Source organism: Stigmatopora nigra, chromosome 1 (genome assembly GCF_051989575.1).
Source record: "Stigmatopora nigra isolate UIUO_SnigA chromosome 1, RoL_Snig_1.1, whole genome shotgun sequence".
Classification (NCBI taxonomy): domain Eukaryota; kingdom Metazoa; phylum Chordata; class Actinopteri; order Syngnathiformes; family Syngnathidae; genus Stigmatopora; species Stigmatopora nigra.
This window is the reverse complement of record NC_135508.1, coordinates 20,303,927-20,327,793: the sequence shown is the minus strand read 5'-3', so window position 1 is coordinate 20,327,793 and position 23,867 is coordinate 20,303,927. Positions and strand designations below refer to the sequence as shown.

Below are 23,867 nucleotides of genomic sequence, written 5' to 3'. Positions count from 1 at the left end.
CAATAATGGTTGCAGCCGGCCAAGAGAATCGACAACCAGACGTGTGTCTCACCTGCACCAGGGAGGATTAGTCGGTAGTTCTCCCGAGAAAGGAGGGGACACGTCTGGATTTGAGCGGGTCCGTGGCCCAGGTGCAAGGTGGCGGCCGTGGACAAGCCGGGCCCATATTCGCACTCCACTCGAAAGCCAACCAGATCGGGAACGATGCCATTGATGAGGATCCCCATGTCCTGAGACACAAATAAATGCACATAAGCCAGCGTACCCGAGTAATGGTTTACGTAACGATTTGTTAACTGTCAGAAAAATAACATCAAAATGTAATCCGTCGCAAACAAAGCCAGGAATTGTAAATCTCTGTGTTTGTGTCACGTTAGAAGTCCCGTTTGTCATCGGATTTAATAACAACAACCAGAAAGATTTACCGAATTTAACGTAGCCTGTATGTGGTTATGCAATTAAATATGACAATTGTAATGAGGAACACGACATCTAAATGTGCTAACGTGTCTTATAATGCTTTTCTATTGTTCTCTGGCATTGATCATTTCCTGCTACGGGTCTGACTTCCTGCCTGCTGCTTCCTGTTGTGGAGACAACCTTGAGCTGGTCTTCCTGTGGCCACAACGGGATTAGATAGATTAATAGCGGAAATACAGGCTGGAATCAACTCTACCATAAGATGATCAGTTCAATTGGGAGAAAAAAGAAATATCCCTATCTACAAAATCTGCAAAAAGGCCCCAAACAACACAGCAATAAATCAAAAACGAAAAATGTTGTGGTCAGTCTCATTTTTTGGGGAGCATAGAGGAGAAATTGTATTCAATGTTGAAAAAGAATGTTCATTAAGCTTATAATTTTTCAGAAATATCCACAACAAATTGAAAGCCAAATCTGTAGGCTGTGTCTTTCTTCAACAAATCTTTTCACACTTATTGCTGGATCATCTTAAAAAATAATACCTTGGCAGAATAGAAGGAATCCAAAAAAGTTTCCAAATTCTCTAGATCAAATCGTTGTAGATCTAACGATCCTTGTATTCATGTCACCAATGACTGCGGAAATTTCAATAGTTCCATCATAACAACCTTGCCGAAAGCAGATTGGCTATTCATCATGATCATCATAATAATGTCACTTTGCTGCAGTCACCCACTGTCCATGATTGCTTTTTTAGCTTACTGAAGCCTGTTTTTTTCTCTCTGTAGGTCTTAAGAATGACTTTGTTTTGGCTTTGCACATGGAAATCCCCTTTTCCCCGACATTATTTTTTTCCAGTTCACGCACACCGCTTCCAGTTTCTACCCAATTTGTTTTATCATGCATTTTCTATTCTCAATTTGTAGTGCCTTATGTTTATTTTTGGATCTTTCAAGGTCCCCTTTGGTTTATTGGGTGCGCTTCTTCTTTCTTTTATGGGCCTTGTTTAGTTTTTTTTTCTAAACCCTACTGAGTAGAACCAAGTGAGCTTTATTTTCTTCAAGAAATTGGATCATATTCTCTTTATTTCAATTTATTTTTTATTTCTTGTGTTAGAGAACCACTCTGTTAAAATAGACATGACAACAATGGTCGTCAATGGATGATTAGCAAGTTTCACCTAATGGCAGTTATTTTTTTAAGTATTTAAAATGATAAGATGACAATCATGTTCCCCTCTAAATGTCCTAAATATTAGATTAGATTAAATTAGATAACTTTATTAATCCCGTATTGGGGAAATTTCATTGTCAAAGGAGCAAGAGGGTGAGAATACAGACGGGAAAATGTATTTTAGACATAAATAAATAAGTAAGTCAATAAATAAATATATAAATACATACATAAATAAATAGGCATGTTGTGACTTGCTACAAGAATAAATAAATATATATATATATATATATATATATATATATATATATATATATATATATAGATAAATATATTCATTTATACATATAATTAATTTTAATATTACATATATAAATACAATTCTCCCTTTTCTCTGTATTTTCCAAGGCCAGAATGGTGGCATTTTATAATCGAACAAAAACATTGCGTTAAATTTGCGTCATAATCTTCCTCTTGACTCCCAAGTGAAAAATGAAAAAAAGATCTTCAGTGGTAATTTCATCATTTTTGTCAGAGGTTGTAGAAGCGCCTGGCCCGAGTGACCCACATAAGCAGCTAATCCACAAAGCAATTAATGACACGTCATCTTTCAGCCTCGTCTAATTATAGGCCGTAATTAAGGGTCAAATGTATCAGAGCAGTACAAACGCTCAACACGCTAATTGCCACCTTGTTATGATGCGGCAGGTTTCTCGGCTGCAATTCGGCACCCAAGAATGGCTTCCTTGTCGTTCCCATTTCTATTTCTTTCAATCCTCACAATTCTAACAAACACGTTGTTCAAGCGTAAAATGATGGATATAGCTGAGCAAATGTCAAACTAAATCACCCTGCCCAGCCCTTAATTCATTATTACTTTTCAGTTTATGTTTCATCTGGTGGCAACTCATTATGCGCTTCAATTCATTGCAGAATGGTAGCATAAGAAAATATGCAGATTTCTCTTAGTAGACTGAAACTATTAACTTTTTTGTTGTTGTTGTCGGTGCCCACCTTTGGAAGTGCAAGTGAGCATGGCATCAATTTCCGACTTCAATTTGGAAGGAAATACCCGGTTTATTGCTTCTCAATCTGTCCTTTCAGTTTTCAAATGGCCATTATTAAAATCAATACTTATCAATTAAGACAAAATTAACCTAAAAAAGGCAATTGGCTGGGCATCAATTCATGGTGTCCCCAACCTGGCGCCTGTAGTTAACTTAGATTGGCTCCAGCACACCCGTGAACCATGTGAGGAAAAGCAGTACAAAAAATGAATCATGGAAAGATTAGGCATGTGTTTATACAAATGTGGTTTCTATGAGAAAAAAAAATATTAATGAGCAAAGAAATTGAAATATGTATAATTATGGATATATATTGGGAGTTTTTCTGTTTGAATGAAGAAAATCTAACTAAATATATTATTAATATAACATTAAATTAGTGCAGACTACAGAAATGAATCGTCAAATGAGTTGTTGCAGTTAAAAAAATATTTTACTCCTTGCCATTGACAACAATAGATGTCCAATACATTAAAACAGGGAGAACTGGCTATACATTTTATTATTTCTATGTCATTGACGGCGCGAGATGTCCAATCCATTTTGGACAGGCAGGCCTGTCAGCAACCATCGGCCATCATCCTCCCCCAGAATAAATGGATCTGATAGCTTGAACTGTTATTGACGGCGAAAAAGCATTTTGACTTGAAGGGGCTGCCAGTGAACGATCGCCGGAATGTATTCGTCGTCTATCTCCGTCGACGGTAACCCACCAGTTCAGGCATTCAAATAACACTGCTCCAATTTCTCAGCGTCAAGGTCTTTGCTTTATTAAAAGTGTTGAGCGACTAAGCTGACATTGAACGCGGCAGCAAATATTTACGAGCAATTATTCCCCTGGTAAAATATTTTCATTCCTTTTTAATAAAATAAGGGATTACGAAACAGGTGATCGCTGATGATTAATCTCAATTCTATAAAATGTTCTCGTCTGACGTTTAGCTTTGGTAAGATTTGGTTTTAATATACTACACGACGGCCAAAAAACTGTGTGAGGTGTCAGATTGTGGAGGTTTAAATAGCCCTTTTGCATTTCATTCATACCTTGATGGGCAACAATAATAAAAGGGTGAGTGTCTATTTTAGGAAGTGGGAAAAGGGCATTGACGCCAACACATACCTTGATGTCTGCAGCGATGCTGATCTCAGGGGGTGTTAGAGTCATGGAGGGACATTGCTGGGGCCCTTCGCCCATGGCGATCCACGAGCGTGCCAATGGTCCCTGGGCACACTCCTTCTGGATGCTGCACCTGGAGGGAAAACAAGTCAAGTGAGTTCATACTAAAAATAATCCATTTTATTAAGAGTAAAATTACTTGTAGATGATATTAACTCAAAAGTAATTGATGAATTTGATTGAAAATGTCTTCAAATCAATGAGGGTTTTATGATTTTAGAGAGCAAACTGTTTCTGGTGGAATTTGTCAAAACTGGATTTGAGAATTAGAGTGACCTTGTGGTTCTGGAGCTTTTATGAATTCCTATTAACAATGACAAAGCAGAAGGACTCATAACAATTTTGCGTCTATGTCACCAGGGCAGCAGAGGACAGCTCGGCTTGTCATTGCGTAATAAAGACATCTTTAACTCATTTACGATAGATGTCCAATTCATTTGAACTGGGACTAGTGATAGTCATTGACGGCACTATATGATGTCCAATGTTAGTGTCTTTAAAATTCACTACGAGTGTCTTGCTGCTTTTTTTCTTAAATGCTTAGGCTATTTCCTCAAAAGCTTCCCTGAGAAATAACTCTTTAAAATCCCTTTTTGCCATCTACCACATGCAGAGCAAAGGCCCATTTGATCCTTCAAAGTGTTGCTGATCTTGTCCATCTGACAAGTAAATCATCATCACCACGTGTCATTTGCCACTAATTGAGACAAAGTCAGCTGGCGCACGATCCTGGCTGCCATCGTCGGAGCGTATAACGTACCCGTGCTACTCGTAGCTCACCTGTCACTTTTGGCGGCACAACGTAACAACCTTGACTCCGGGTCACGTGCATCGCTATGGCAACCCATCCCAGGGGCACTGCCAGCGCACAGACTCCCTGCCAGTATTTAAGTCAGATCCTTAAAATCGATGGACGGATCGCCAGCTACTGCCGTTTGTCTGTAACTGCGGCACAGACGCGGCGTGTCCACGCGGTGCACAAAGCACGTCTGTGAGCATTCATGAGTGTGACAAAGTCACCTCAGATGGACCAGACCAAAGAGACGCCATTTATCTGACCCGCAACATGACATAATGAGGGCGGCACAACCCCCCGATCTATGTTTGAACATGTGCGTCTGCTCGGGCTTGCTTCAGCCTTTGTGTGCCAAGAAAGCGAATGTCAAGATTGTCGTCCCGCTGGAAGGGCTGAGAACGGCCATGAGGTCAGCCAGCCGCCGTGCTAAAAATAGCACTAAGTGGCTCTGAAAGCCACACAAAAAAAATCCCCCCAGCATGAATAATCTCACAAATTGGAAGTGCTGTTTGCGCAAACCCAACAGTCACACTTCAGCACGCGGTTGACATCGACGCATTTGTGCCACTGTGTATTTTCAAATTATATCAGAAACTTAACTTCAATTTCTCTTACCCTCTACTACATTATTGCTAGAGCCTGCCATCCGAAAATATGAAACAATAAATGACATTCACATTTTGTAATACGCAAACTTTTTACCTCACCTTACAAAAGAAGCCACTCTCAGTATAAATATAATGATCAACATGAAAAATACATGAGCATAGTTGGCTAAAATATTGATTTAAAAATAAAACTGACAGGCAGTCCATTTTTTGAATTATTCATTGCCAATAGTCTTTGAATTGAAAGGAATTTTAAGGGATATTTCCTGATTAGGGTAAAAAAAAAAAAAGAAATCAGCATAGCCAGTTTTACATGAAGAAACTCAAATTACAGACTGAATAATAATATATAATAATTGTTATTTTAAAAGATAGTTAAACAGGAAAAATCCCCAACTATACAATGTGGGAAATGTGAGAAAAAGATGGACCACGACAATAAAGACATTTCCAACTTCATATAGCAAAACTATAAAAAAAAGTAACTGTATTTTACGCTAAATGAATAAAAACATTTGTCCTATGAAATTAAGAATTCAAAATAAAATGAAAATCTGCACAAATTAATTCCAACATTATCGGTAAAAAAAGACTAAGTGCTTAATGTCAAATCCTTTGGATATAAATGTTTGGTGCACCACTTAATAAAATAAAAGTTAAAACCATCCTTACACGGTGTAATGTATTGAATTCCACAGAAAGGTTTAACCTAACTGAACTACAATGATTCTCTTGTCTACCGGTAGTGCTAATTGTATCACACATTGATCATCACTGAGAAACACAGCCTTTAAGCCTTTAATCGAAGGCGAAAGACAGACATCTTTTTCAATTTTCCAATGACAAACAGCAGATTTGCAAAGCTAGAAAAGAAAAAAAACAACATTCTGCAAACGTGACCTGTCATCTGGAACGAAATCAACTTGCAGAATACCAACAATTGTGTGATTTCACTTGCAGGCTTTTCAACCTGTAAAGTTACCAAATAGAAAGAATCCATTCACAGATAAATTCTGCTTTCTTAAGCCGAAAAAAAAAAACATCTAAGAAAGAGCTAGTAAACACGTGGAGCTCACCAGGCGAAGCGTACATTTCCAACATCGAATTCAAATAAACACAGCTAACATAGGCAGCTAAAATATGAGCCGAGAAAGCATGCACGTGCATCAGATAAGGTGAGAAGCGACTGCTGAATAGCAGAAGAACATACTGTGAGCAGGGTTGCTACGCACATAGAAATGCTCAGATAAGTATGATAATTTGTACTGAGCAAAGAATGCACATGACACATGATTTGATTGAAATAAAAATACTTAAGTGCTTTCTTGTGAGGCGCAACAGATTAAAAAAAAGACGTCAGCGTGAAATAGTATGTCACCCTCCAGCACAAAACCAATCACTTTTGTTTCTCAATTCAAGAACTCGGCGATTTAACCACAGTCATTCTTGAATAAGTAGGATTAGCGTCTAAATGTATCCAGGGGCAATTTCGCATTGCATTTTGGACTCATTTTATGGTGAAAAGTATCCAGCCTGCAATTTTTATAAAAAGGAAAGCAGACACCTAGTATGAATGACCTTTATGTGAAAGATGGTCGCTCATTATGCAAATTGCACATTTATTAGACCTTCCATATTTGAGACAACAATGTCATGTCTAAAGTAGACAACATTTGTGCATAGTTACTATAATAATGATAATAAATAATAATAATCGGACATAGGCTTTGTCATCATCATTGACTGGACAAAAGCCTAATTGTCATTATACCCAGCTGCATATGACAAAATTGGTATACACCCATTTAACCTATCACAGTCTTTGTCTTTTCTCAATGAGACTAAACCCTTTTATAAAATGACTATTAATTATTGGTAAATAACAATAAATCCATTTAACCTGAGAGTATGCATGCTCATCTTTCAGTGTTAAAGGGGCAAGTGTCCATTTTGACTACAAATGGCGGTTATAATAACTCATGGGATTATGGTTCCTAAATGCCATGAAAAGTAGCATCTCACATCTGATTGGCTCAAATAGTGCTGGCATTTGAAAAAGGCTGCCATTGGCCAATTCGGTCTACTTTTGGGACAGATTAGAGGGTTTTTAAAAAATGTTTTTCCAACATTAGGCATTAAATAACATTAAACTGTATGCCTTTTTTGATAGAAGAATCTTTCTGATGATAGGCAGATGATAAAAGCTTTGTCATTTTCTTCAACGGAAATGCGTCTAATCATTAGTGACAACAAGAAGCAACATTTTATCAATATATATATTTCTTTTGTTTAAACCTAGATGGATTCAACAATTGAGTCAGTGATGCAAAGCTTTCCACGTTTAACAGTAGGCACAGAGTACATTTGTGTGAGCTCAGCAGGGTTTAACAGAGGTGTACGAACACAGCGGAAAAATCAAACAGACACCCACAGAGTTCCCGAGGCTTGGGGCGTTAGACCGCCCGGGAAAAAGCCTCGATCAGACGAGGTGGATGCCGCCAACGCGGCTCGGAGGCCAGACTGACTGTGCAAAGAGCAAATCAAACTCGCAGTTGTGACATCAGCACGCAGACAGCCGTGCGCTGGCTCTGACAGAGACACACAGGTCTGCACACTTTGACATTTACTTGTCAAAAGAGCCAGTGTGCGCTCTCCCTCTCGCCGCCATCGGCATAATCAACGCTCCTTTGTAGACTGGGGGAGAAGAGAGCAAAGGCGCGGGGATGGAGGGAGGCCGAGGAGACGGGGTCTTCGGGGACCGAGGCCGAGCGAGAGATGGCGACGTTCTCGGAGCCGCTGGAATATAGCAACGTGCCACCGAGAGCCAGAGCGGGAAAGGGAGACAAAGAGATCATCGCGAAGGGGGAAAGGAGGCGGCCAAGGGAGAGAGGCTGGGCAGATCGAGAAATGAGTAGAGGAGACAAGGAGATGACAGTCTGACCGCTCGCACGCACAGTGCTCGTCATCAGTTCCACTCCTCCAGCTTTGAATGACCCGTGGCGGTGCCTCGAAAGTCATTGCGCGACTCGTTAGAAAATACCCTCACACTGATTCGCTTGCCTTTTATCAAACGTCTCTCACCCATAGAGACACAACTCACTCATTCAATTGCAAACCATACTTCTGTGACATTAATGTCTGCCCGTGTGTTTTTTTTTTCTATGTTGACTATGTGTTTTCTCATAAACTGACTAGCGATGGACATCAAAATTTTCGCGGTTAATGGGGACTGGGACCACCCGCGATAAGTGAATTCCCGCAAAGTAGGGATGCCCCTTCAAAAATGCTTAATTTGAATTTAATTAAAAAAAAATAATTTTGTTTTTTTGTTTTTATATTTTTGTTTATTTATTTATTTTACCCCCCTGTATACAGTACACTGTATAGAATACGGGTAGAGAGAGTGAAATTCATGATATAACAAAAGAAACTGTAATATATGTTGTCTCAATGTAATATTTGTATTTTTATTTTTATTTTTCCCCCCCAAAAAATGCGAAGCTCTGAATCTGCAGTGGCTGAACCGCGCAGTGGCTGAACCGCGAAGTAGCGAGGGAACACTTGTTGGATCGCCTCCCAGTCATAACGAATTTGACGTCTATCATTGTCAATTTGAGCCAATGAATTAACTTATTAAAAAAAAACATGTAAGCTTTTTGAAGACGTTGTAGATGTTTTCTTAGTTTCATTGATAATTGCAGAAGGTTTTAAAGATATCCATCATCGTCAATGGCAGCCATCGCATAAACACTTAGCAAGATTTTGGGTCCAGCATCCAGATAATAATAATATAATAATCAGACATAGGCTCTGTCATCATCATTGATTCGAGAAAAAAGCCTAGATTAGAGAGAGTAGAGCTCTCTTACCTGTTCTCCAAAGTGCACCATCCACAGTGGGCATCACCAGCTCCCAAGCAATCTTCGCATCTGCTCCACTGATCACACTCAGCCACTTTGACCCTCAGCATCTGATCAAGGATGACAGATAAAAAAAAGATGCCAAAAAGAAATTCAAGTGACTGCTTCGACATTAAGACGACGGCTGGGACAAATTGGCACGCATCAGTCGTGAGTGCACACATTGAATGACAGGCTGTCACGTAGCTCCAAGCAAACACTACTATTAGAATATGTCGGAAACCAGCATCAGTTTCCCACAATAGTCGATACAGCTTTCATGTTAGATTCTATTACTGTGTTTTTGTGGCGACTTCTGTCATAAGAGAATTTTGCAGGGAGTATTTCATCTTTTCTTGGGGTTATTAGCCCCCCCTGAACCTTTATATATACAATACATCTAACAGTATTTGCCTTAAGACAATTGTAACAGAGCTACAAAATGTCTAATTTGCATTCACAAATGTTAAAATAAGAACAGAGCTAAAATAGTCCGTAAACCAGTGAAAAATTATGTTAGCCTGAGATGCATTTGCATTTAGAGCCAGATGGTTGTCTATGATGGTTTGTAATGTTTGTGTTTTTTGTTGTGGTTGTTGTTTTTTTTGTAAAATTGTCTTGCACGTGAAATGCCAATCAAAGATCCAAAATACAGACTCAAGCTGGTTAACATTTAAAGAGACAAAACTGTATAAAACAAATTATAAAAAGATACATTTGGATCTGTTCTAAACTGTAAATTTAGTATGTTTCTCCGTTACAAGTTTAATATTGAAAACAGTTTCTTATGCTGTTGTTGGATTTATATATGGTGATGTTTTGCTCAGTTATCACTTATCAAGTAGATTAACATATTGACTAGACCTATAATTAAAAAAACTAACTAATTGTTAATGTAGAAGTTTTTCTGGCACATTTTAATTCTTTTTTTTTGTTGAAAGTGGGGCATGCGGCGGTAGCCTTACATGGTGGGAAGTCATGACATAAAGATAGGTCCTGTCGTTGGGGTCAAAGGTCATAACGTGGTGGACAGGTTCGCCAGCCGGCAGCTTCAGCGTCATCTGACTGACCAACGTCATGTTTGGTGATAGGGTCACCTGCGAAGAAGACGGGTTGAAACAATTGAATTATTAACAAACTAAAGAACAAAGTTAAAGGTGATACCGTGAAAAGAAAATTAAAAAGCCAAATTTAAAGGTGGGCTTACAAATTATTCATTAGAGAGACAGAATTTGATGCTATGGTCACTTGAAGTCAACTTAAGTTGACCAACATGAACAGTTTTAGGGTTTCAGTCATTGCAGGGCTGGTGTGGTTTTCATAACAATATAATTAAAGACGTTTGTTGTTTGACCAAATTTGTTTATTATATAAATATTGCTAAATAATAGAAACAGAATAAGAATCATCTTCATTTGCCAAGTCTGTAAAAACACACATGGAATAGATTATAAGTTTCAAGCTGCCAATGAAATGCAAACACTAATCAAATAAACAAATACTGACACACACAAAAAAGACAAAAACAAAAAAAATAAAAAATAAAAAACTACTCCCATGCTATGCTTCTTTTGTGGGGCTTGGAAAAAGACATCAGACAAAGGAACAGGACAAAATATTACAACAACAAAAAGTCAAAGTCATTGGGGTAGGGTACTGATCTTGAAAAATTGTAAGTCCAGGACTGGGACAAGACCAGGACATTGCAATTCCCATCTTGAAACCAGTGTGACAAGACTTTTCTACCATCTGGAAACACCTGCCGCCTCTTGTTTACACGTCGGGGAATGGAAAGAAAAGTAGAAACAATATTTTCCAAGTTGCATTTGAGAAAGAAAAGTCAAGACTGGCCAAGTGACCATATGTTTGCAGTGGGCTGTGCGCCACACATGAAGGACAAACGATGCCCGATGTTAACGGCAGCTCTTCTGCTGCGCTATAATCAAATTCTGCAAGAAGCCGCTCAACAGCCTACACTCCATTTAGGAAAGTAAATATTTGACTCGCAATCCCCTCTGCGTTTTGTCCAAACAGACGAGATTCCCCTCCGTTTTCTCTTAAAAAAAAAAAATGAATGCATGAATGTGAGAACAAAGACTAGCAATGCAATTAATGTTCCTATTGTTGACTTGGGAATATATTTCAGCATGTGTACGCTTTATTTATGGTGTGCGTAATCTCTTTCCACACCACTCATTTATCTCTATATACTGGCCTTATGCAAACTGGGATACGTGTTCCGTCTCACATACACACACACACACACACACACACACATGACCCAACACACACACACACACAAAACCCAACACACACACACACGACCCAACACACACACACAAAGACACACACATAGCCGCAGAGAAAAACAAAGAGCGCTGAGCGAGACTTCCTGTCACGCAGGCAGCAAAAGCTCTCGTTTCTGCAATTTGCCGGGTCTTCCTCTAGACAGGAGATGGGCATCCTAATGAACCGAAAAACTGAATGACAGGCACGGCTGTGTCACTTCCTCCTTTGCTTACAGCCACGAACGCATTCACATCCACAGACACTACACGGTTCATGCAAAAGCCTGAGGATGGAAGCTTAACCTGGGATGAGAGGCCTTATCTAAGCTTCTAAATGTGTCTTCTTTTTTTTAAACATGCTGAGCTGCTTGAAAATGCATGATGTTGTGACTCTTCGGGACCAGATCACCTACGTCTTCAGCAAGTAAACATATGCAAGGTGGCAGTGAGTTGAACGTCAAAAAATGACATGGCGGTAAGCCACTACCATTGTGGCCACAATGGAGTTCTAACGAACACACAAAATGCTTTTAAAACACCCTGAAACCATTACAGCTGCTTACTCAATATAAAACTAAGAAAACCACACAAACAACAACAAAAAAAACATGTTAGAAGACAGAGGCAGAGAGAAAGAGAAAATGGGAAAGCACTATAAATTTGGGCCAAATGATGACTGAGGTCATATCAATTTAGATGTAGGAGCGATTATGTGAAAGATATGACAGGCACCTAGTAAAAAAAAGTTATAAAACGACAATGGAATAATGTTTTCCATGAACATTGCTTGATTCACTTTTTCAGATATCGAAGTTATTTCATGCTAGTGTTACATCGATTTCACAAATGAGCCTCAAATGGCGTAAAAATAATAACATGGTAAATTTTAAAATAAAAATAACAAGCTCGTTTGGGGAAAATGAAGAGAAGCTGGTCACCATGTATGTGTGTTTTTGTGTTCATGCACCTACTGCTAAAAGCCGAGCAAAGTGGGAGTCAGCTGTGATGGGAGAGAACACTTCATTCATTTCCCCCCAAATGCTCTTAATTCCAAATGAGTCCTTCTCAAAACACAGTCAAAGAGCGGTCCTAACTCAATCGGAGCCACCGTCAGTTCCCTCGTGTTTGGTGGAAGCCAAACTTGCACACTCGCAATCTCATTACGCACGCTAACAGCACCATTAAGCGTGGCCGCAGCCCCGCTGTCCTCGGGGCACGGCAGACGCGAGCACACTCGCTGGCAAACAACGACAGACAACTAAAGTAGTCAGACACACCCCTTATAATTAAGTAATCAGAGGACTGGCTACAACAGGGGTCAGCGACCTTATTGAAAGTGTCTGGTTAGCAGTTAAATGTGAAAGCCAGCCAGTTTGATACACACCGATGATATAAAAAAAGGCAGATTATATGGTATCCACCGATTCAATAAGATTGTAGTTATAAATGCAACACTTTTGCAAAATTATCCCTTCAAAAGCTATCCTTGGAGCTATTTTGAGAATATACCCGCAGGCCACTTAACCAGGCATTTTTGACAAATGTTATATTAATATTACAACTATTTTACTGGGATCAAAGTAAAGTGTTGATTCGAATTTATGACTGCCATCACTTTATATTGAATTAATAAAAAATGTCTTGGAAATTGACAAAAGTGATGGTGGTCAAAATCAAAAGATGTTACGAAATACTGGTTCAACCAGCCTATCATGTTTTTGGGGTGTTAGAAGAAACTGGAGTACCCAGAGAAAACCCATGCAAGCTCCAAAAAGTGAGGCCCGACCTGGTATCGAACCAACAATCCCAGAATCAACCTGGCCCCTGTTAAAAATAATTATTCATCATTTTTTTAAAATACATCAACTGTATTTACTACCACAACAACTCCCTATGACTCAATTAAAATGATCTCAAACTAACTGTGGTTCTGAAATTGTTCATTGAGACTAAAAGAGATTTGATTCATGAATACAGGTGACACCTAACCTCACTTTTTAAAACTATCCTGTGACCCGCATTTTTTAAACTGCTTTATCATTACCACATTCCATTATGACAAAATGTCTTGAATTCCACTCTTCAATTTATTCGTGACAGATTGACAATTTGACGTCACAGGGATCCAATGCACACGCCTACACGAAGCACATTAAGCACGGTACAAATGTTAGACATTTGCAAATGGTTTTGCCACAGTTATGCCCCCAAAGGAGGCTTCAGCTTCAACTTATATTGATTTTCCGCCCGTGGAGCTTGCAGTCAGACGACCGCTGAGCGGGCCCAGTCAGGGGTGACAAGGAATGCGGCCAAGATAGAATTAAGGAATGCTGTTAATTAGACAACAAAGTTTTTCTTTACAAACCAAAGCTGCTCATGTCTGAGGCGGTCACCCGCCATCTACTCAACAAAACGAGGGGTGGAGGACAGCGGTTCAGCTTCTTTGTTAACTCATACTAAAGCATTTATTAGGAAGAAGTCGATAATACGGACGGGTCACAAAGCCCGGCTGGGGAGAACTTCATATTCGACACTTTGTGTTACATTTTTTGTCAAGTTCTTGCACCCCCAAACTCACCCAAACCGGGCTCACGAACACCATCTCTTCAAAGTTTTTCAACAGAATAAAAAAAGAAGCTTACAATGGTCCAAATTGTTTTCTAGATGAAGAATTAGGCTTAAGGGGTGAGGGACGACGCGGCTGACGAGAGGGTCACCAGGTCGCTATGACTGGCCAATGGGCTACTTCTAAAAAGAGAACAGTAGTGATTTTCTTGGTAAATAAATACACTCACAAATAGTTCAGGATATCAAGTTTTGAGTTGCGGTTTGATAATTATCAATTTCCTTGTCAATGATTACTACTGTCTTTTATTTAAAACAGATTGGGACTTGTATCGCCGTCATGGGATCCAAATTAATAAATAAGTTTGTATCGTAGCAAAATATAAAAAAAGGCCAATTGGATAAAAAAATCCTTAATGTGCAAAAATGTGGTTTTGATTTCATTTATTTGTGAGACATGAGATCGTGATCACATGGTAGAGAAACTACAAATTTCACGGGAAAGTCTCTACTCAAGGCTATTGCATTCAATCACAGGAGGTGCTGGAGCCTATCCCAGCCAACTATGGGCCCCAGGCGGGGGACACGCTGAATCGGAGGCCAGGCAGGGCACAAGGAGACTAGCAGCCATGCCTATTTCAAATTCTGAACCTATCAGAACCATCAGAACCATCAAATCTATATCTTGGTTTCTATGAATGCTAAAAAGGCAGCCAGCAGCTTCATTAGGTGCATCCCATAAGTGAATTCCACATGAGCCAAGTTCATGTAATAATATGGTATAATGGCATTGACTTTGTGGCATTGCTCTCCTTTTAGTTTATACATTGCAAATTTTGTGTAGGTTTTTATTTTTATTTTATTTTTTATTAATGTTATTTTTTATTTTGTCTGCATCGTAATCCAAGTTCATTTAAATTTGTTTATGTTACATTACGATGAACCAGTGCAAAAGGTACGAGCAACCATTTTACACATGAAGGCCATACATATTCTAAGTGAAAAGCATTACGTACCCAATTTACAAACATTTGCATGACATGAGCGTTTCTTTGCAAGCATCTTACCTTCCGAAGTCGTCCGTTTGAGGTTCCCAGAAAAAGCACCGTGTGGTTGAGCACGTTGTCCGCAGAAACGGCACTTAGGCTGTTGTATTGCAACAAAGGAATGGCCCTCAGGGGCCTTCTCAGGGCCAGGGGATGCTGCAGGTGGGCTGCCCCACAGTCCAGCTGCTCTGGCATCAGCTAAAATACACACAAAAAACGAACACTATCAGTATTACTCATTTGAGTTGTGCAGAGGAGAAGGAGGCGAGTGATGAAAGTTGAGAGTGAAACAGGAGACGATAGGAGAGATCACAATGAAGCGCTCGTGCTTCAAACGCACTCCTAACTTGAAAAAGAGGCTTCAACACTCATCACAGTACGCTTTTGTCATATGCTAAGAAGACAGCGATTAAGTATCAGTACGGCACTGGAACCAGCGGTCTTCTACAGGGAATTTGCAGACGATATTACAAATTGAAATGCAGATATTTCTAGCTTTTTCGCAGGCCGGCACGTGGCAGCTTTGTCGTTACCATGAAATTTGCATGGTCCTTTTGTGCTGGCTTTTACAATGCATAACACAAAAATATCACTGTCGTCGCGCTATTTAAAGTAATCATGATGTGTAGAGTTTGGTATGTGTACTTAAAAAGACTTTGACATGACAGCAAAGATTGTTGAGGTTCAGAGTCAGTCGCCCTTTAAAAATCATTCCATCAGTCCAATCTTTCACGAATCATTGAAATCAGAAGCGTGACATGATGGCAGAAAAATGAGAGCCCGTCATAGCGCTGCTTGTTGGAAAAGCACTTCAACCCGAGTATATCGCAGAAAGTGTTCATTTTTGTCTCTGGTTAAAGAACTTTCTGTTTAAAGATGTTTTTTTTTATTTTTATTCTGGATTCTGGTTATCGAAAACTTCGTCAAAATAGCCTTGCAATCAGACAAAAACAAAAGTAATGCAGTATTTCTTCCGTGAAGTAACCTCCTCGACTGTTTCATTTCATCCACAACTCAAAGAAAGCCTTCTGCATTTAGCTGGCTAGTTTCTAGAGGTAGAAATATCAATCAGTCTGACCTATATAAGGATTGGTTCAACACAATTGAATCGAAATTGATAAAAACACAAAACAATCAATATCGCCATCTTTTAGAAACAACTGTGCTTAAAATGACAAGTAGTACTCAACATGCATTATTATACTACAGATGAAAAAAAAGGATTATACGCAGAGTATAGAGAAATGCAAGTTCTAATTTGATGCGATGATAAATCCTTGAAAAAAGATCAATGTCGCACTACTACACTATTTTATGCTTCCGAGTTTTTGGAGAAAATTCAACAAATATTATGGCCTTGTCATATCGCCACACTTATACAATGGTAATATTAATACAAAGAGGAAAGGCACCATGGACAGGGAAGAGTTTTGTTTGGTATGCATGAGGAATTGATGCTGGAGCAGGACCAATGATTTAGGCATTCGACTTAGTGTGTTCACTGACAGGAACAAGGCAAGACGTATGTTTGAGGCTTCTGAGAAATGTTTGAATGGATTTGAGATTAGAGAAGTTCTCTATCCTCAAATCCCTTTAAATATGCAGCATTACTATATGTATACTAAAAAGCAGTGCTTTCTTTAAGACAAAGACTCGCCCGACTCAAAGACTAGACTTTTAGGAGTTGAAACGGAGACTAAACGATCACGCAGAAACAAAACATGTTCCTGATAAAATTGTCAATTAGACATCCACAAAGGGCAGTGGACACATTGAGTACTTGTTGCCTAATGCCCAACTTTGTGACATGAAGTACAGTGGCTGTTTCTCTTCTGTTTTTTTCCCCCACATGACAAGACAGCATAGCTCATTTTGTTACTATGTTTGTGCTCTCTACCATGTGATCATGCTCTCATGTCACACAGATAAATGAAATCAAGACCACATATACTACTTAGAATTGCCAGATTGTATCTTAATCTGCGTATAAGTGAAATAGACAATGCAACTCCTTCAAGCAGTAGAAGCTCAGTAAATGGAATGGAAGAGCAGACTAGTAGGTCATTTCTTTTTCTTCTCCTGCGATTTGCCAAAAGGCTGAGGAAGCCTTACCGGTCGCATTCAAATGTAGAACCCCTATTTTTTAAATAGGGGAGTCCCTCTCTCACATAAAAAAAATAACTTCCGATGATGGGAAACGTAATGTGCCAGAAAATGACGGCAATCACGAGAGAGCTTGCCGGTTACATAAAGACAAAATAACCCCAGGGCAATTACTTTCCGAGATCAGAAGCAACGTCACATTCCAACTTGGTTGGCCTTGTACTCACACTGAAAGCAAATGTAATCACAAAGTTGATAAAATAGTTGACCAAATACAATATTTTGGTCAAGATATCAAGTGACAATTCATTGTTTATAGAATTCAGCGCTCCAAGTACAACTGCTCGGAATCATACAGAATTAAAAAAAAAAAAAACTACACAAAACATAACTCCAAATCTATGTACACGAATTTTGTTTTCCGCGGATAATGTGAACGAGACACGGCCACGATAATAAAAAAAGAAACGGCAAGTAGGATCACCCCTATCATTGCTACTTACCGTACTATACGTATGATCTAAGCTCATATAGTATAAGAATTTTGAATACAAACAGTTAAAATCCATGAATGACACGTTTACAAGTTATTAGTCAACCACGTGCTTCACCGGGTCGCCCGTGATTATTTTAATAAAGTTTAAAACGTTTAAAAATACAATCCAAAAGTCCCTGCCTTAGTTTTTGGATTTTTCATGTTCTCCATAAAATCATTAATTATATATAAAAGTAGACCGTAGTTTGCCTACGTCCCTCCTGTAATACAGACAATTCAGGATGTAGCCCATGGTTAGTTAGCATTAGCTCCAGCACCCCCGCAAACCTCACGAAGTCAAAGGCAAATGATTACAAACGATACTGATGTTTACAAATGTGGAAGGTTGACACTTACCACCAGGTTCCCCTTGCGGACGCAAGCTGCCCCGGAGCCCTGGATGACGCTGTCCAGCACTTGCACGTCGCCGCTGGGCGAGTTGGAGCAGCTCCTGCGCCCCCGACGGATCTCCTGCTCGATGTCCCCGAAGCTGAAGGCGCACACCGCCGATTTTCGGTCGCCCTTGGAGAAGACTCCAAAGAGGAAGGGCCGAGTAGCGTCGCGCGCGTGGACGTCGGCGGGGTAGACGGACAAGAGGCGATTGTAGATGTCCCCGTCACGGCCGCACTGGAGGGGCACCTGGATGTAAGACTCGGTGAGCTTCCTGCTCTCCGGGGCGCCCGATTTGTGGACGCCTGTGTCCAGGCAGATCCGGGCCAGGATGCTGTTGGCCTGGCTCTCCTTGTGACCAGTCTTGGCGTCATTGTTGAAGGCAATGTAAGAGAAGGTCTTGTGGTTGAAGGCGCGCACAAAGTGAAGCTTGTTTTTGCTCTTGGCCTCCTGTTTGATCTTGAAGACGTTGTCCTCGGACGGGTTGATGTCGTAGGTGAAGAGTCGGCTCAGATCTCGCACGTTGAAGGAACGGATGGCAATTTCCGGGGTGTTCTCGAAGCGGAGGTCCTCCTTGCTGTGGTTCCTGGGGAAATACTGGCTGCCGGCACCGGTGTAGGTGGCCGCGACAAGGAGCCGGGTGTTGCTCCCAGTCCCGGTGTTGCCCCCAGTCCCGGTGTTCTCGTTGCCGTTGCCGCCCCCCTGAAGAACGAGCCCCACCGTAGACGCGTCCGGGTGGTTGGCGGCGATGTTGAGCATGCTGGGGAAAACTGTCTTCTCGCCCCTAGCCGGGAACTCCACGGCGATCTGAGAGATGTTGTCCATCTTGCGCAGCTCGCAGAAGCCCTGGTAGACGGAGCCGCAGACCACTGCCACCCCTTGCTCGGCGTCCAGCTCCAGCAGCTTGTTGTGGTTGTCCGTCAGCGACTTGGGGTGCTGACACGGAGCTTGCGGGAGCTGCGGCGCGTGGCACAACAGGTTGTCCTCCACCGGGCCGGTCCTCTTCTCTGCTTCGGCGCTCAGGCGTCCGTCCAGCTGGTACAGGCTGTTGACGGCGGCCACGTACACCTTGCCGGACGCGGGGTCCACGGCGAAATTATTGGTGCGATTCGGCGAGGCGAAGCTCTGCTGGACGCCGAGCGCGCTGACGCTCCTCCGGCGCGCCTCCGGCACGGCGAGCACGCCGAGGATCAGGAGAGCGAGCTCCATCCGAGGAGGCATTTTTCCTTCTGGCCGGCTTCCGCGTCTTCTGGGCCGAGGGTCGCATCGAGCAAAGACAAAATTGCCTGTCTGCTTGTTCCTGGGGCGACAAATCCGAGAGGAAAGGCGGCTTCCTGCCTAGCGCCACGACCCGGAGTGACGCGATAAGGCGAATCGTGCTTCCTTTTTTTTTTCAGCCTGCTTCGTCTGTCGGTCCCTCTCTCGGCCCCCCACCACCACCACCACTACCACACGCACGCCCACCGAGTGGAGCATAACTCATTGGTGCTCCCCTCCGTTTATGAGCCCCAGGCACGTCAATGTCACTGACTCATTGGCATCACCTCCAAACAAAAGTGGCACCAAAAGCAGACATGCTGTGTAAAAAATAATAATTATTATTATACACACAAATTTACCTCCTTGCACAGTTCAGTTTAGAAGAAAAAATTTGTATATATATATATATTCAACATAAAAACACAAGTCATAAAAACAACAAGCAACTCACATTCTGTTGGGGTGCAGGGTAGATGGGGTTGTTTCCTTGAGTTTCCTGTCTGAGTGATTGTACGAGTTCCACCTGCTGTGTCTCATTTGGCTCTCCTTCCCCTTCTGTGACCCAGGTGTTCGTGATTAACAACAACCACTCTATGTATTTAATGTTTGGGTAATAAAACCCTATGTTTTGTGCGAGTATTTTCTATTATGATCATCTACGAAGCGGAGCAGAACCCATAAGCGGGAAGCAGATGACGAAAAAGGTGTGCTGGTGCACAAAGTTTTGATTTAATGAAAAGATAACAACAGGGAAAGCCTGACAAGTTAAAACTCTTCGATTATTAGGCTAATTGGGCCTTCAAACAAAGACTTATCTTTTTACATGATGTAGTTTGTGAGATAAATTATGTCACTATCATGAGTGGACACCAGGCCCCTGTAGTCCAAAATTTAACATTGTAGTCTTTGACAACCAAAAATGTGATGTCCACACATTTGGATGAAATGTGAAGCTAACAACAAACAGGAAATAATCGTACATGGTTGCACAAAAACACAGGGTTGAGAGACACAGACAGGGGTTGATGACAATCATGAACACTTGGTCTCACAAGGGAAGGAGAGCTAAAAGGGGCACAGCAGGTGAAATCTTGATGATTGCAAGCTTTTAAACATTTACCTGAATTGCCAAACTCAAATTTTTGGCCAGCTTTTTTTCCAAAGGAACATAATAATCAATTCATCAAAGTTTTGATTGATTAGAGGATGTGAAGTTAAAAGAAAATTCTTAGCCGTTCAGAAATATCCTCAAATTCCAGTCATTCTCCAGGCCCATTTTGCCTTTAAAACAGTTCAAACATCTGCTTTTACTTTAGACAATGATCTCAATTTTAAGCATTGTTTTTTTCTGTGGGTTTTTAGGAACTCAATCAATCATTTCAATGTCATGTTCTCGTGTTGTTCATTTAGATTAGTTTAAGCATTGCCAATTACTTTAATAACTCAAGTCAGTTGCCAAACACTATGCAATAGTCTATGGAAATTAAAATAAATTTGATCTTGATTTACAACAATGACAGAAAAAATACACTACTTATAGACAGCATTTTTGTGATGACAGCAATACACATGCACATACACACGCCAGCACTGGTGCATACGATAATGCATTCATGTTTATGTTTAACCCAGATCTACAAAGCAGTTGAGCCTTCGTTTGTCCTTCACGCTCCGTAACCATACGACTTCAAGTTGTCGTGACATCTGCACTTCTATAAAAGAGGGCCCACTTCACGAGTCCGACCCATTCCTTCCGCCCCCCTCAAGGTTACTGGCAGGTCATGGTGCATGAACTTCGACATTCAAATGAGTTGTACCACCGATTTTGAGCGTTGAAAAACCACGCGCAGATGGAACATGTGCATACCTTACCACTTTTTTTGGACATTCCTGAACCTATTTTCTCCCTTTTTTCCTATGCTTGCACTCATAAATATGCAAGCAGAAAACAGGCACCCACTCCAGATTTTCCTGTCTGAGTGAATTCAGTGCACATATGCTCGCCCATTAGAATGGAAATTCATGTTTTTCATTTGGGGTTTATCTTGGAATCTTAATTCACACAAATGTTTTACTAAGGAAGCCAAAAAATGGTTATCAGTAGATCTCACCTTCAACCTGTTTCCTTCGTGATAATCAGTGACACCATGTGCTCACCCACCCGAACGCGACCTTTCCTAAAGGTTGCACGATCATGATAAAACACATAAAAGGAACCACAGTGCCGCCTTCTGGTCATATGATGAAAATGGTTGGACATTTTAAAGGGACAAAAAATAACTCATGAATGACCTTGATTTGAAAGACGTCTGATCCAAGAATTTAAGTATGCAAATCAAATAACTAGAGAAAATGATGTTTAACACAAAAAGTAAAAGTATGCAAATTGAACACCTGTCAGATCTGATAAAAGAAACAATTTTGTTTAACGGGAGAAAAAATGGCACTGCTTACAAGGCACAGCCATTTCGTGATGACAAAAATACACAGAAGATTCTACCACTGGTTTGCATTTTATTAATTAAATCACAAGCAGTGGGAGGTGTCTGTGCTGCAAACATTAGATTGCTAAAATTGTCCTAGCATTGAAAAAATGCCTGCCCATCCTTATCAGCCAGCCACCTGTTATTTATAATGTATCCACTATGAGAAAAATATATTTCACGTTTTTCCCAGACAAGATTCATTCTACTCGGAAACAGCCGGTGAAGGTGTTCTGACTTTTTAAAAGCATCAATTCAGGCGACAAACAGGGCTTGGCTTAATTATCTAGATAAGACAATTTTAAAAAAATCAGCAAAATGCAAAGGAGATCACCAGGAATGCTTTTTTTATTCATCCCACACATGGAAAAACACATCAGAAGGCACTGGAGTGGTTTATCAAGTAAACCAACTTCAAGGTCAAATAACAGCTCACTCCCAAATCTGTAAATGGAACCTTTCAAAATGGCAGCCGTATTTTGTTTTCTTGAGGAAAATGACTCCTCCTAAGCTTTTGAGGTTGATGGTCACACAAGCGAGCGACAACGTTACCCTTCAAGTCTGTCGCCATGTTACGCCCATTTGAGTACTAAAGTGCAGCAACCGCTTTATCGAGAACGTTCGGTTTACACACATTTTTTTCTTCTTCTCATTCCCATAGAAGCCGTGTAATAAGAAGTATTTAGATGTCAAGTTACATGCATTTAATCAAAAGCAGTTTAACAGATTGGCGCCAAAACGTTACATCCTGTCATTTCACTCTATGAACAACATTACACTGCGATGAATGTCCAATCCAATTGAAAGGGGAGGATTGGACTTTCACCACTGGCAATGGCAGCAAACGTGTTAAATTCCTCAATGCCAGACATTTTCAGTAAAGGCACATTGTGCCCATTCAAGAAGTTCAACTGATATTTGAGGGCCCACACAATATTTATTTCATGATTATGTAAACACTTAAGACTACCAAATAAAAGTTGACACTCTTTCAGCAAATAAAAAAAAAACTTTTCTACCTTCCATTCTTGAGTAGTCAACTGTAAAACTTCCACCCAAATCACATATTTCGGATAGAAAAACAAAAAAGTAGCTTGGATTGAGTAAGAACTCAACTTTATCGGAACAGCGCATTCCTCATGGCAAAACTCACTCACCAATCTTAATGAAATTGTAATTGACGATTCAATGGTACTGTTAAGTTTCCAAATGTTGACTATAGGTAACAGGCATTGAAAGTTAACCCCCTTTAAACTAAAGCACAGAGCAATTTCTGGAACAAAATGTATTCCAAAAAAGTTGGCACAAATTATGAATAAAAACTGAAGGCATTGTTGTGGAAGGCCAAATTTCAGTATTTGATGACCTCACATTAGCAATGAAAATAGCATCATCCCATACCTGTCAACCTTGGCCAATTGCTCCCCTAGTCAATGATTGCAATTCCTTATTAAACGACACTAAACCATACAAATGCTACACGGCACATATTTAATCACATAGGGCAGTTAAGTCTAAAAATTTTCCCCAGTGGACATAGTGCCCAATCAGTTGGTGTGCCTTCTGTATGCTTAAGATTCTGTAGATATCGCTGTATGTTGCTGACAGATTGACTGTCTGGATACATTGCTTGGCGACGTGATGTGTGGAAGGGGAATACGCATATCATGCTTGCAGCATGACAATATTAGCAGGCGACGATGACGCTTTGTCTGCTACCAGTAAAGGAGACAATCCGGATTCGAGCCTAAATGGGTAAAACGAAATCGGTTTTATAAAATACGCACTTAAAAACGAAATTCCCGGACAAAAGTTGCTTACGGCATAAAACGAGAAAAAAAACTACATTTTTGAGATATGTTGACACCGGGGAATCTAAAACCATCCTATTTTTTTAATTGTTCCAATAAAATACTTCTAATTTAACCTTCTAACCTGTCATCCATCTTAAGTTCTGACTAAAACATTAAAATTTGAAATTTCCAATTAATCGCATTCAGTCTGTATTCATATTATAGTGTCCCAACTCTTTTGGGATGCAGACCCCCCTGCTA

At 40.4% G+C, this 23,867-nt stretch overlaps 1 protein-coding gene across 2 annotated transcripts in view; it reads right to left on the bottom strand.

Moving 5' to 3' along the window:
- The window catches only part of plxnd1 (plexin D1), a 76,663-nt gene extending 55,111 nt beyond the window's left edge, over window positions 1–21,552 (bottom strand). The window contains exons 1-8 of one of the 2 annotated variants that reach the window (XM_077717165.1): window positions 21,442–21,552; window positions 19,782–19,885; window positions 18,038–19,647; window positions 15,064–15,240; window positions 10,109–10,240; window positions 9,114–9,214; window positions 3,784–3,913; window positions 53–230 (exon numbers count right to left, since the gene is read on the bottom strand). In XM_077717165.1, coding sequence (XP_077573291.1) covers window positions 53–230; window positions 3,784–3,913; window positions 9,114–9,214; window positions 10,109–10,240; window positions 15,064–15,240; window positions 18,038–19,291 — 1,972 coding nt within the window. In that variant the 5' untranslated portion in view covers window positions 19,292–19,647; window positions 19,782–19,885; window positions 21,442–21,552. The remainder of the gene's footprint in view (window positions 1–52; window positions 231–3,783; window positions 3,914–9,113; window positions 9,215–10,108; window positions 10,241–15,063; window positions 15,241–18,037; window positions 19,648–19,781; window positions 19,886–21,441) is intronic. The other variant, XM_077717247.1, reaches the window with a different exon arrangement.
- Window positions 21,553–23,867: the final 2,315 nt, after the last annotated feature.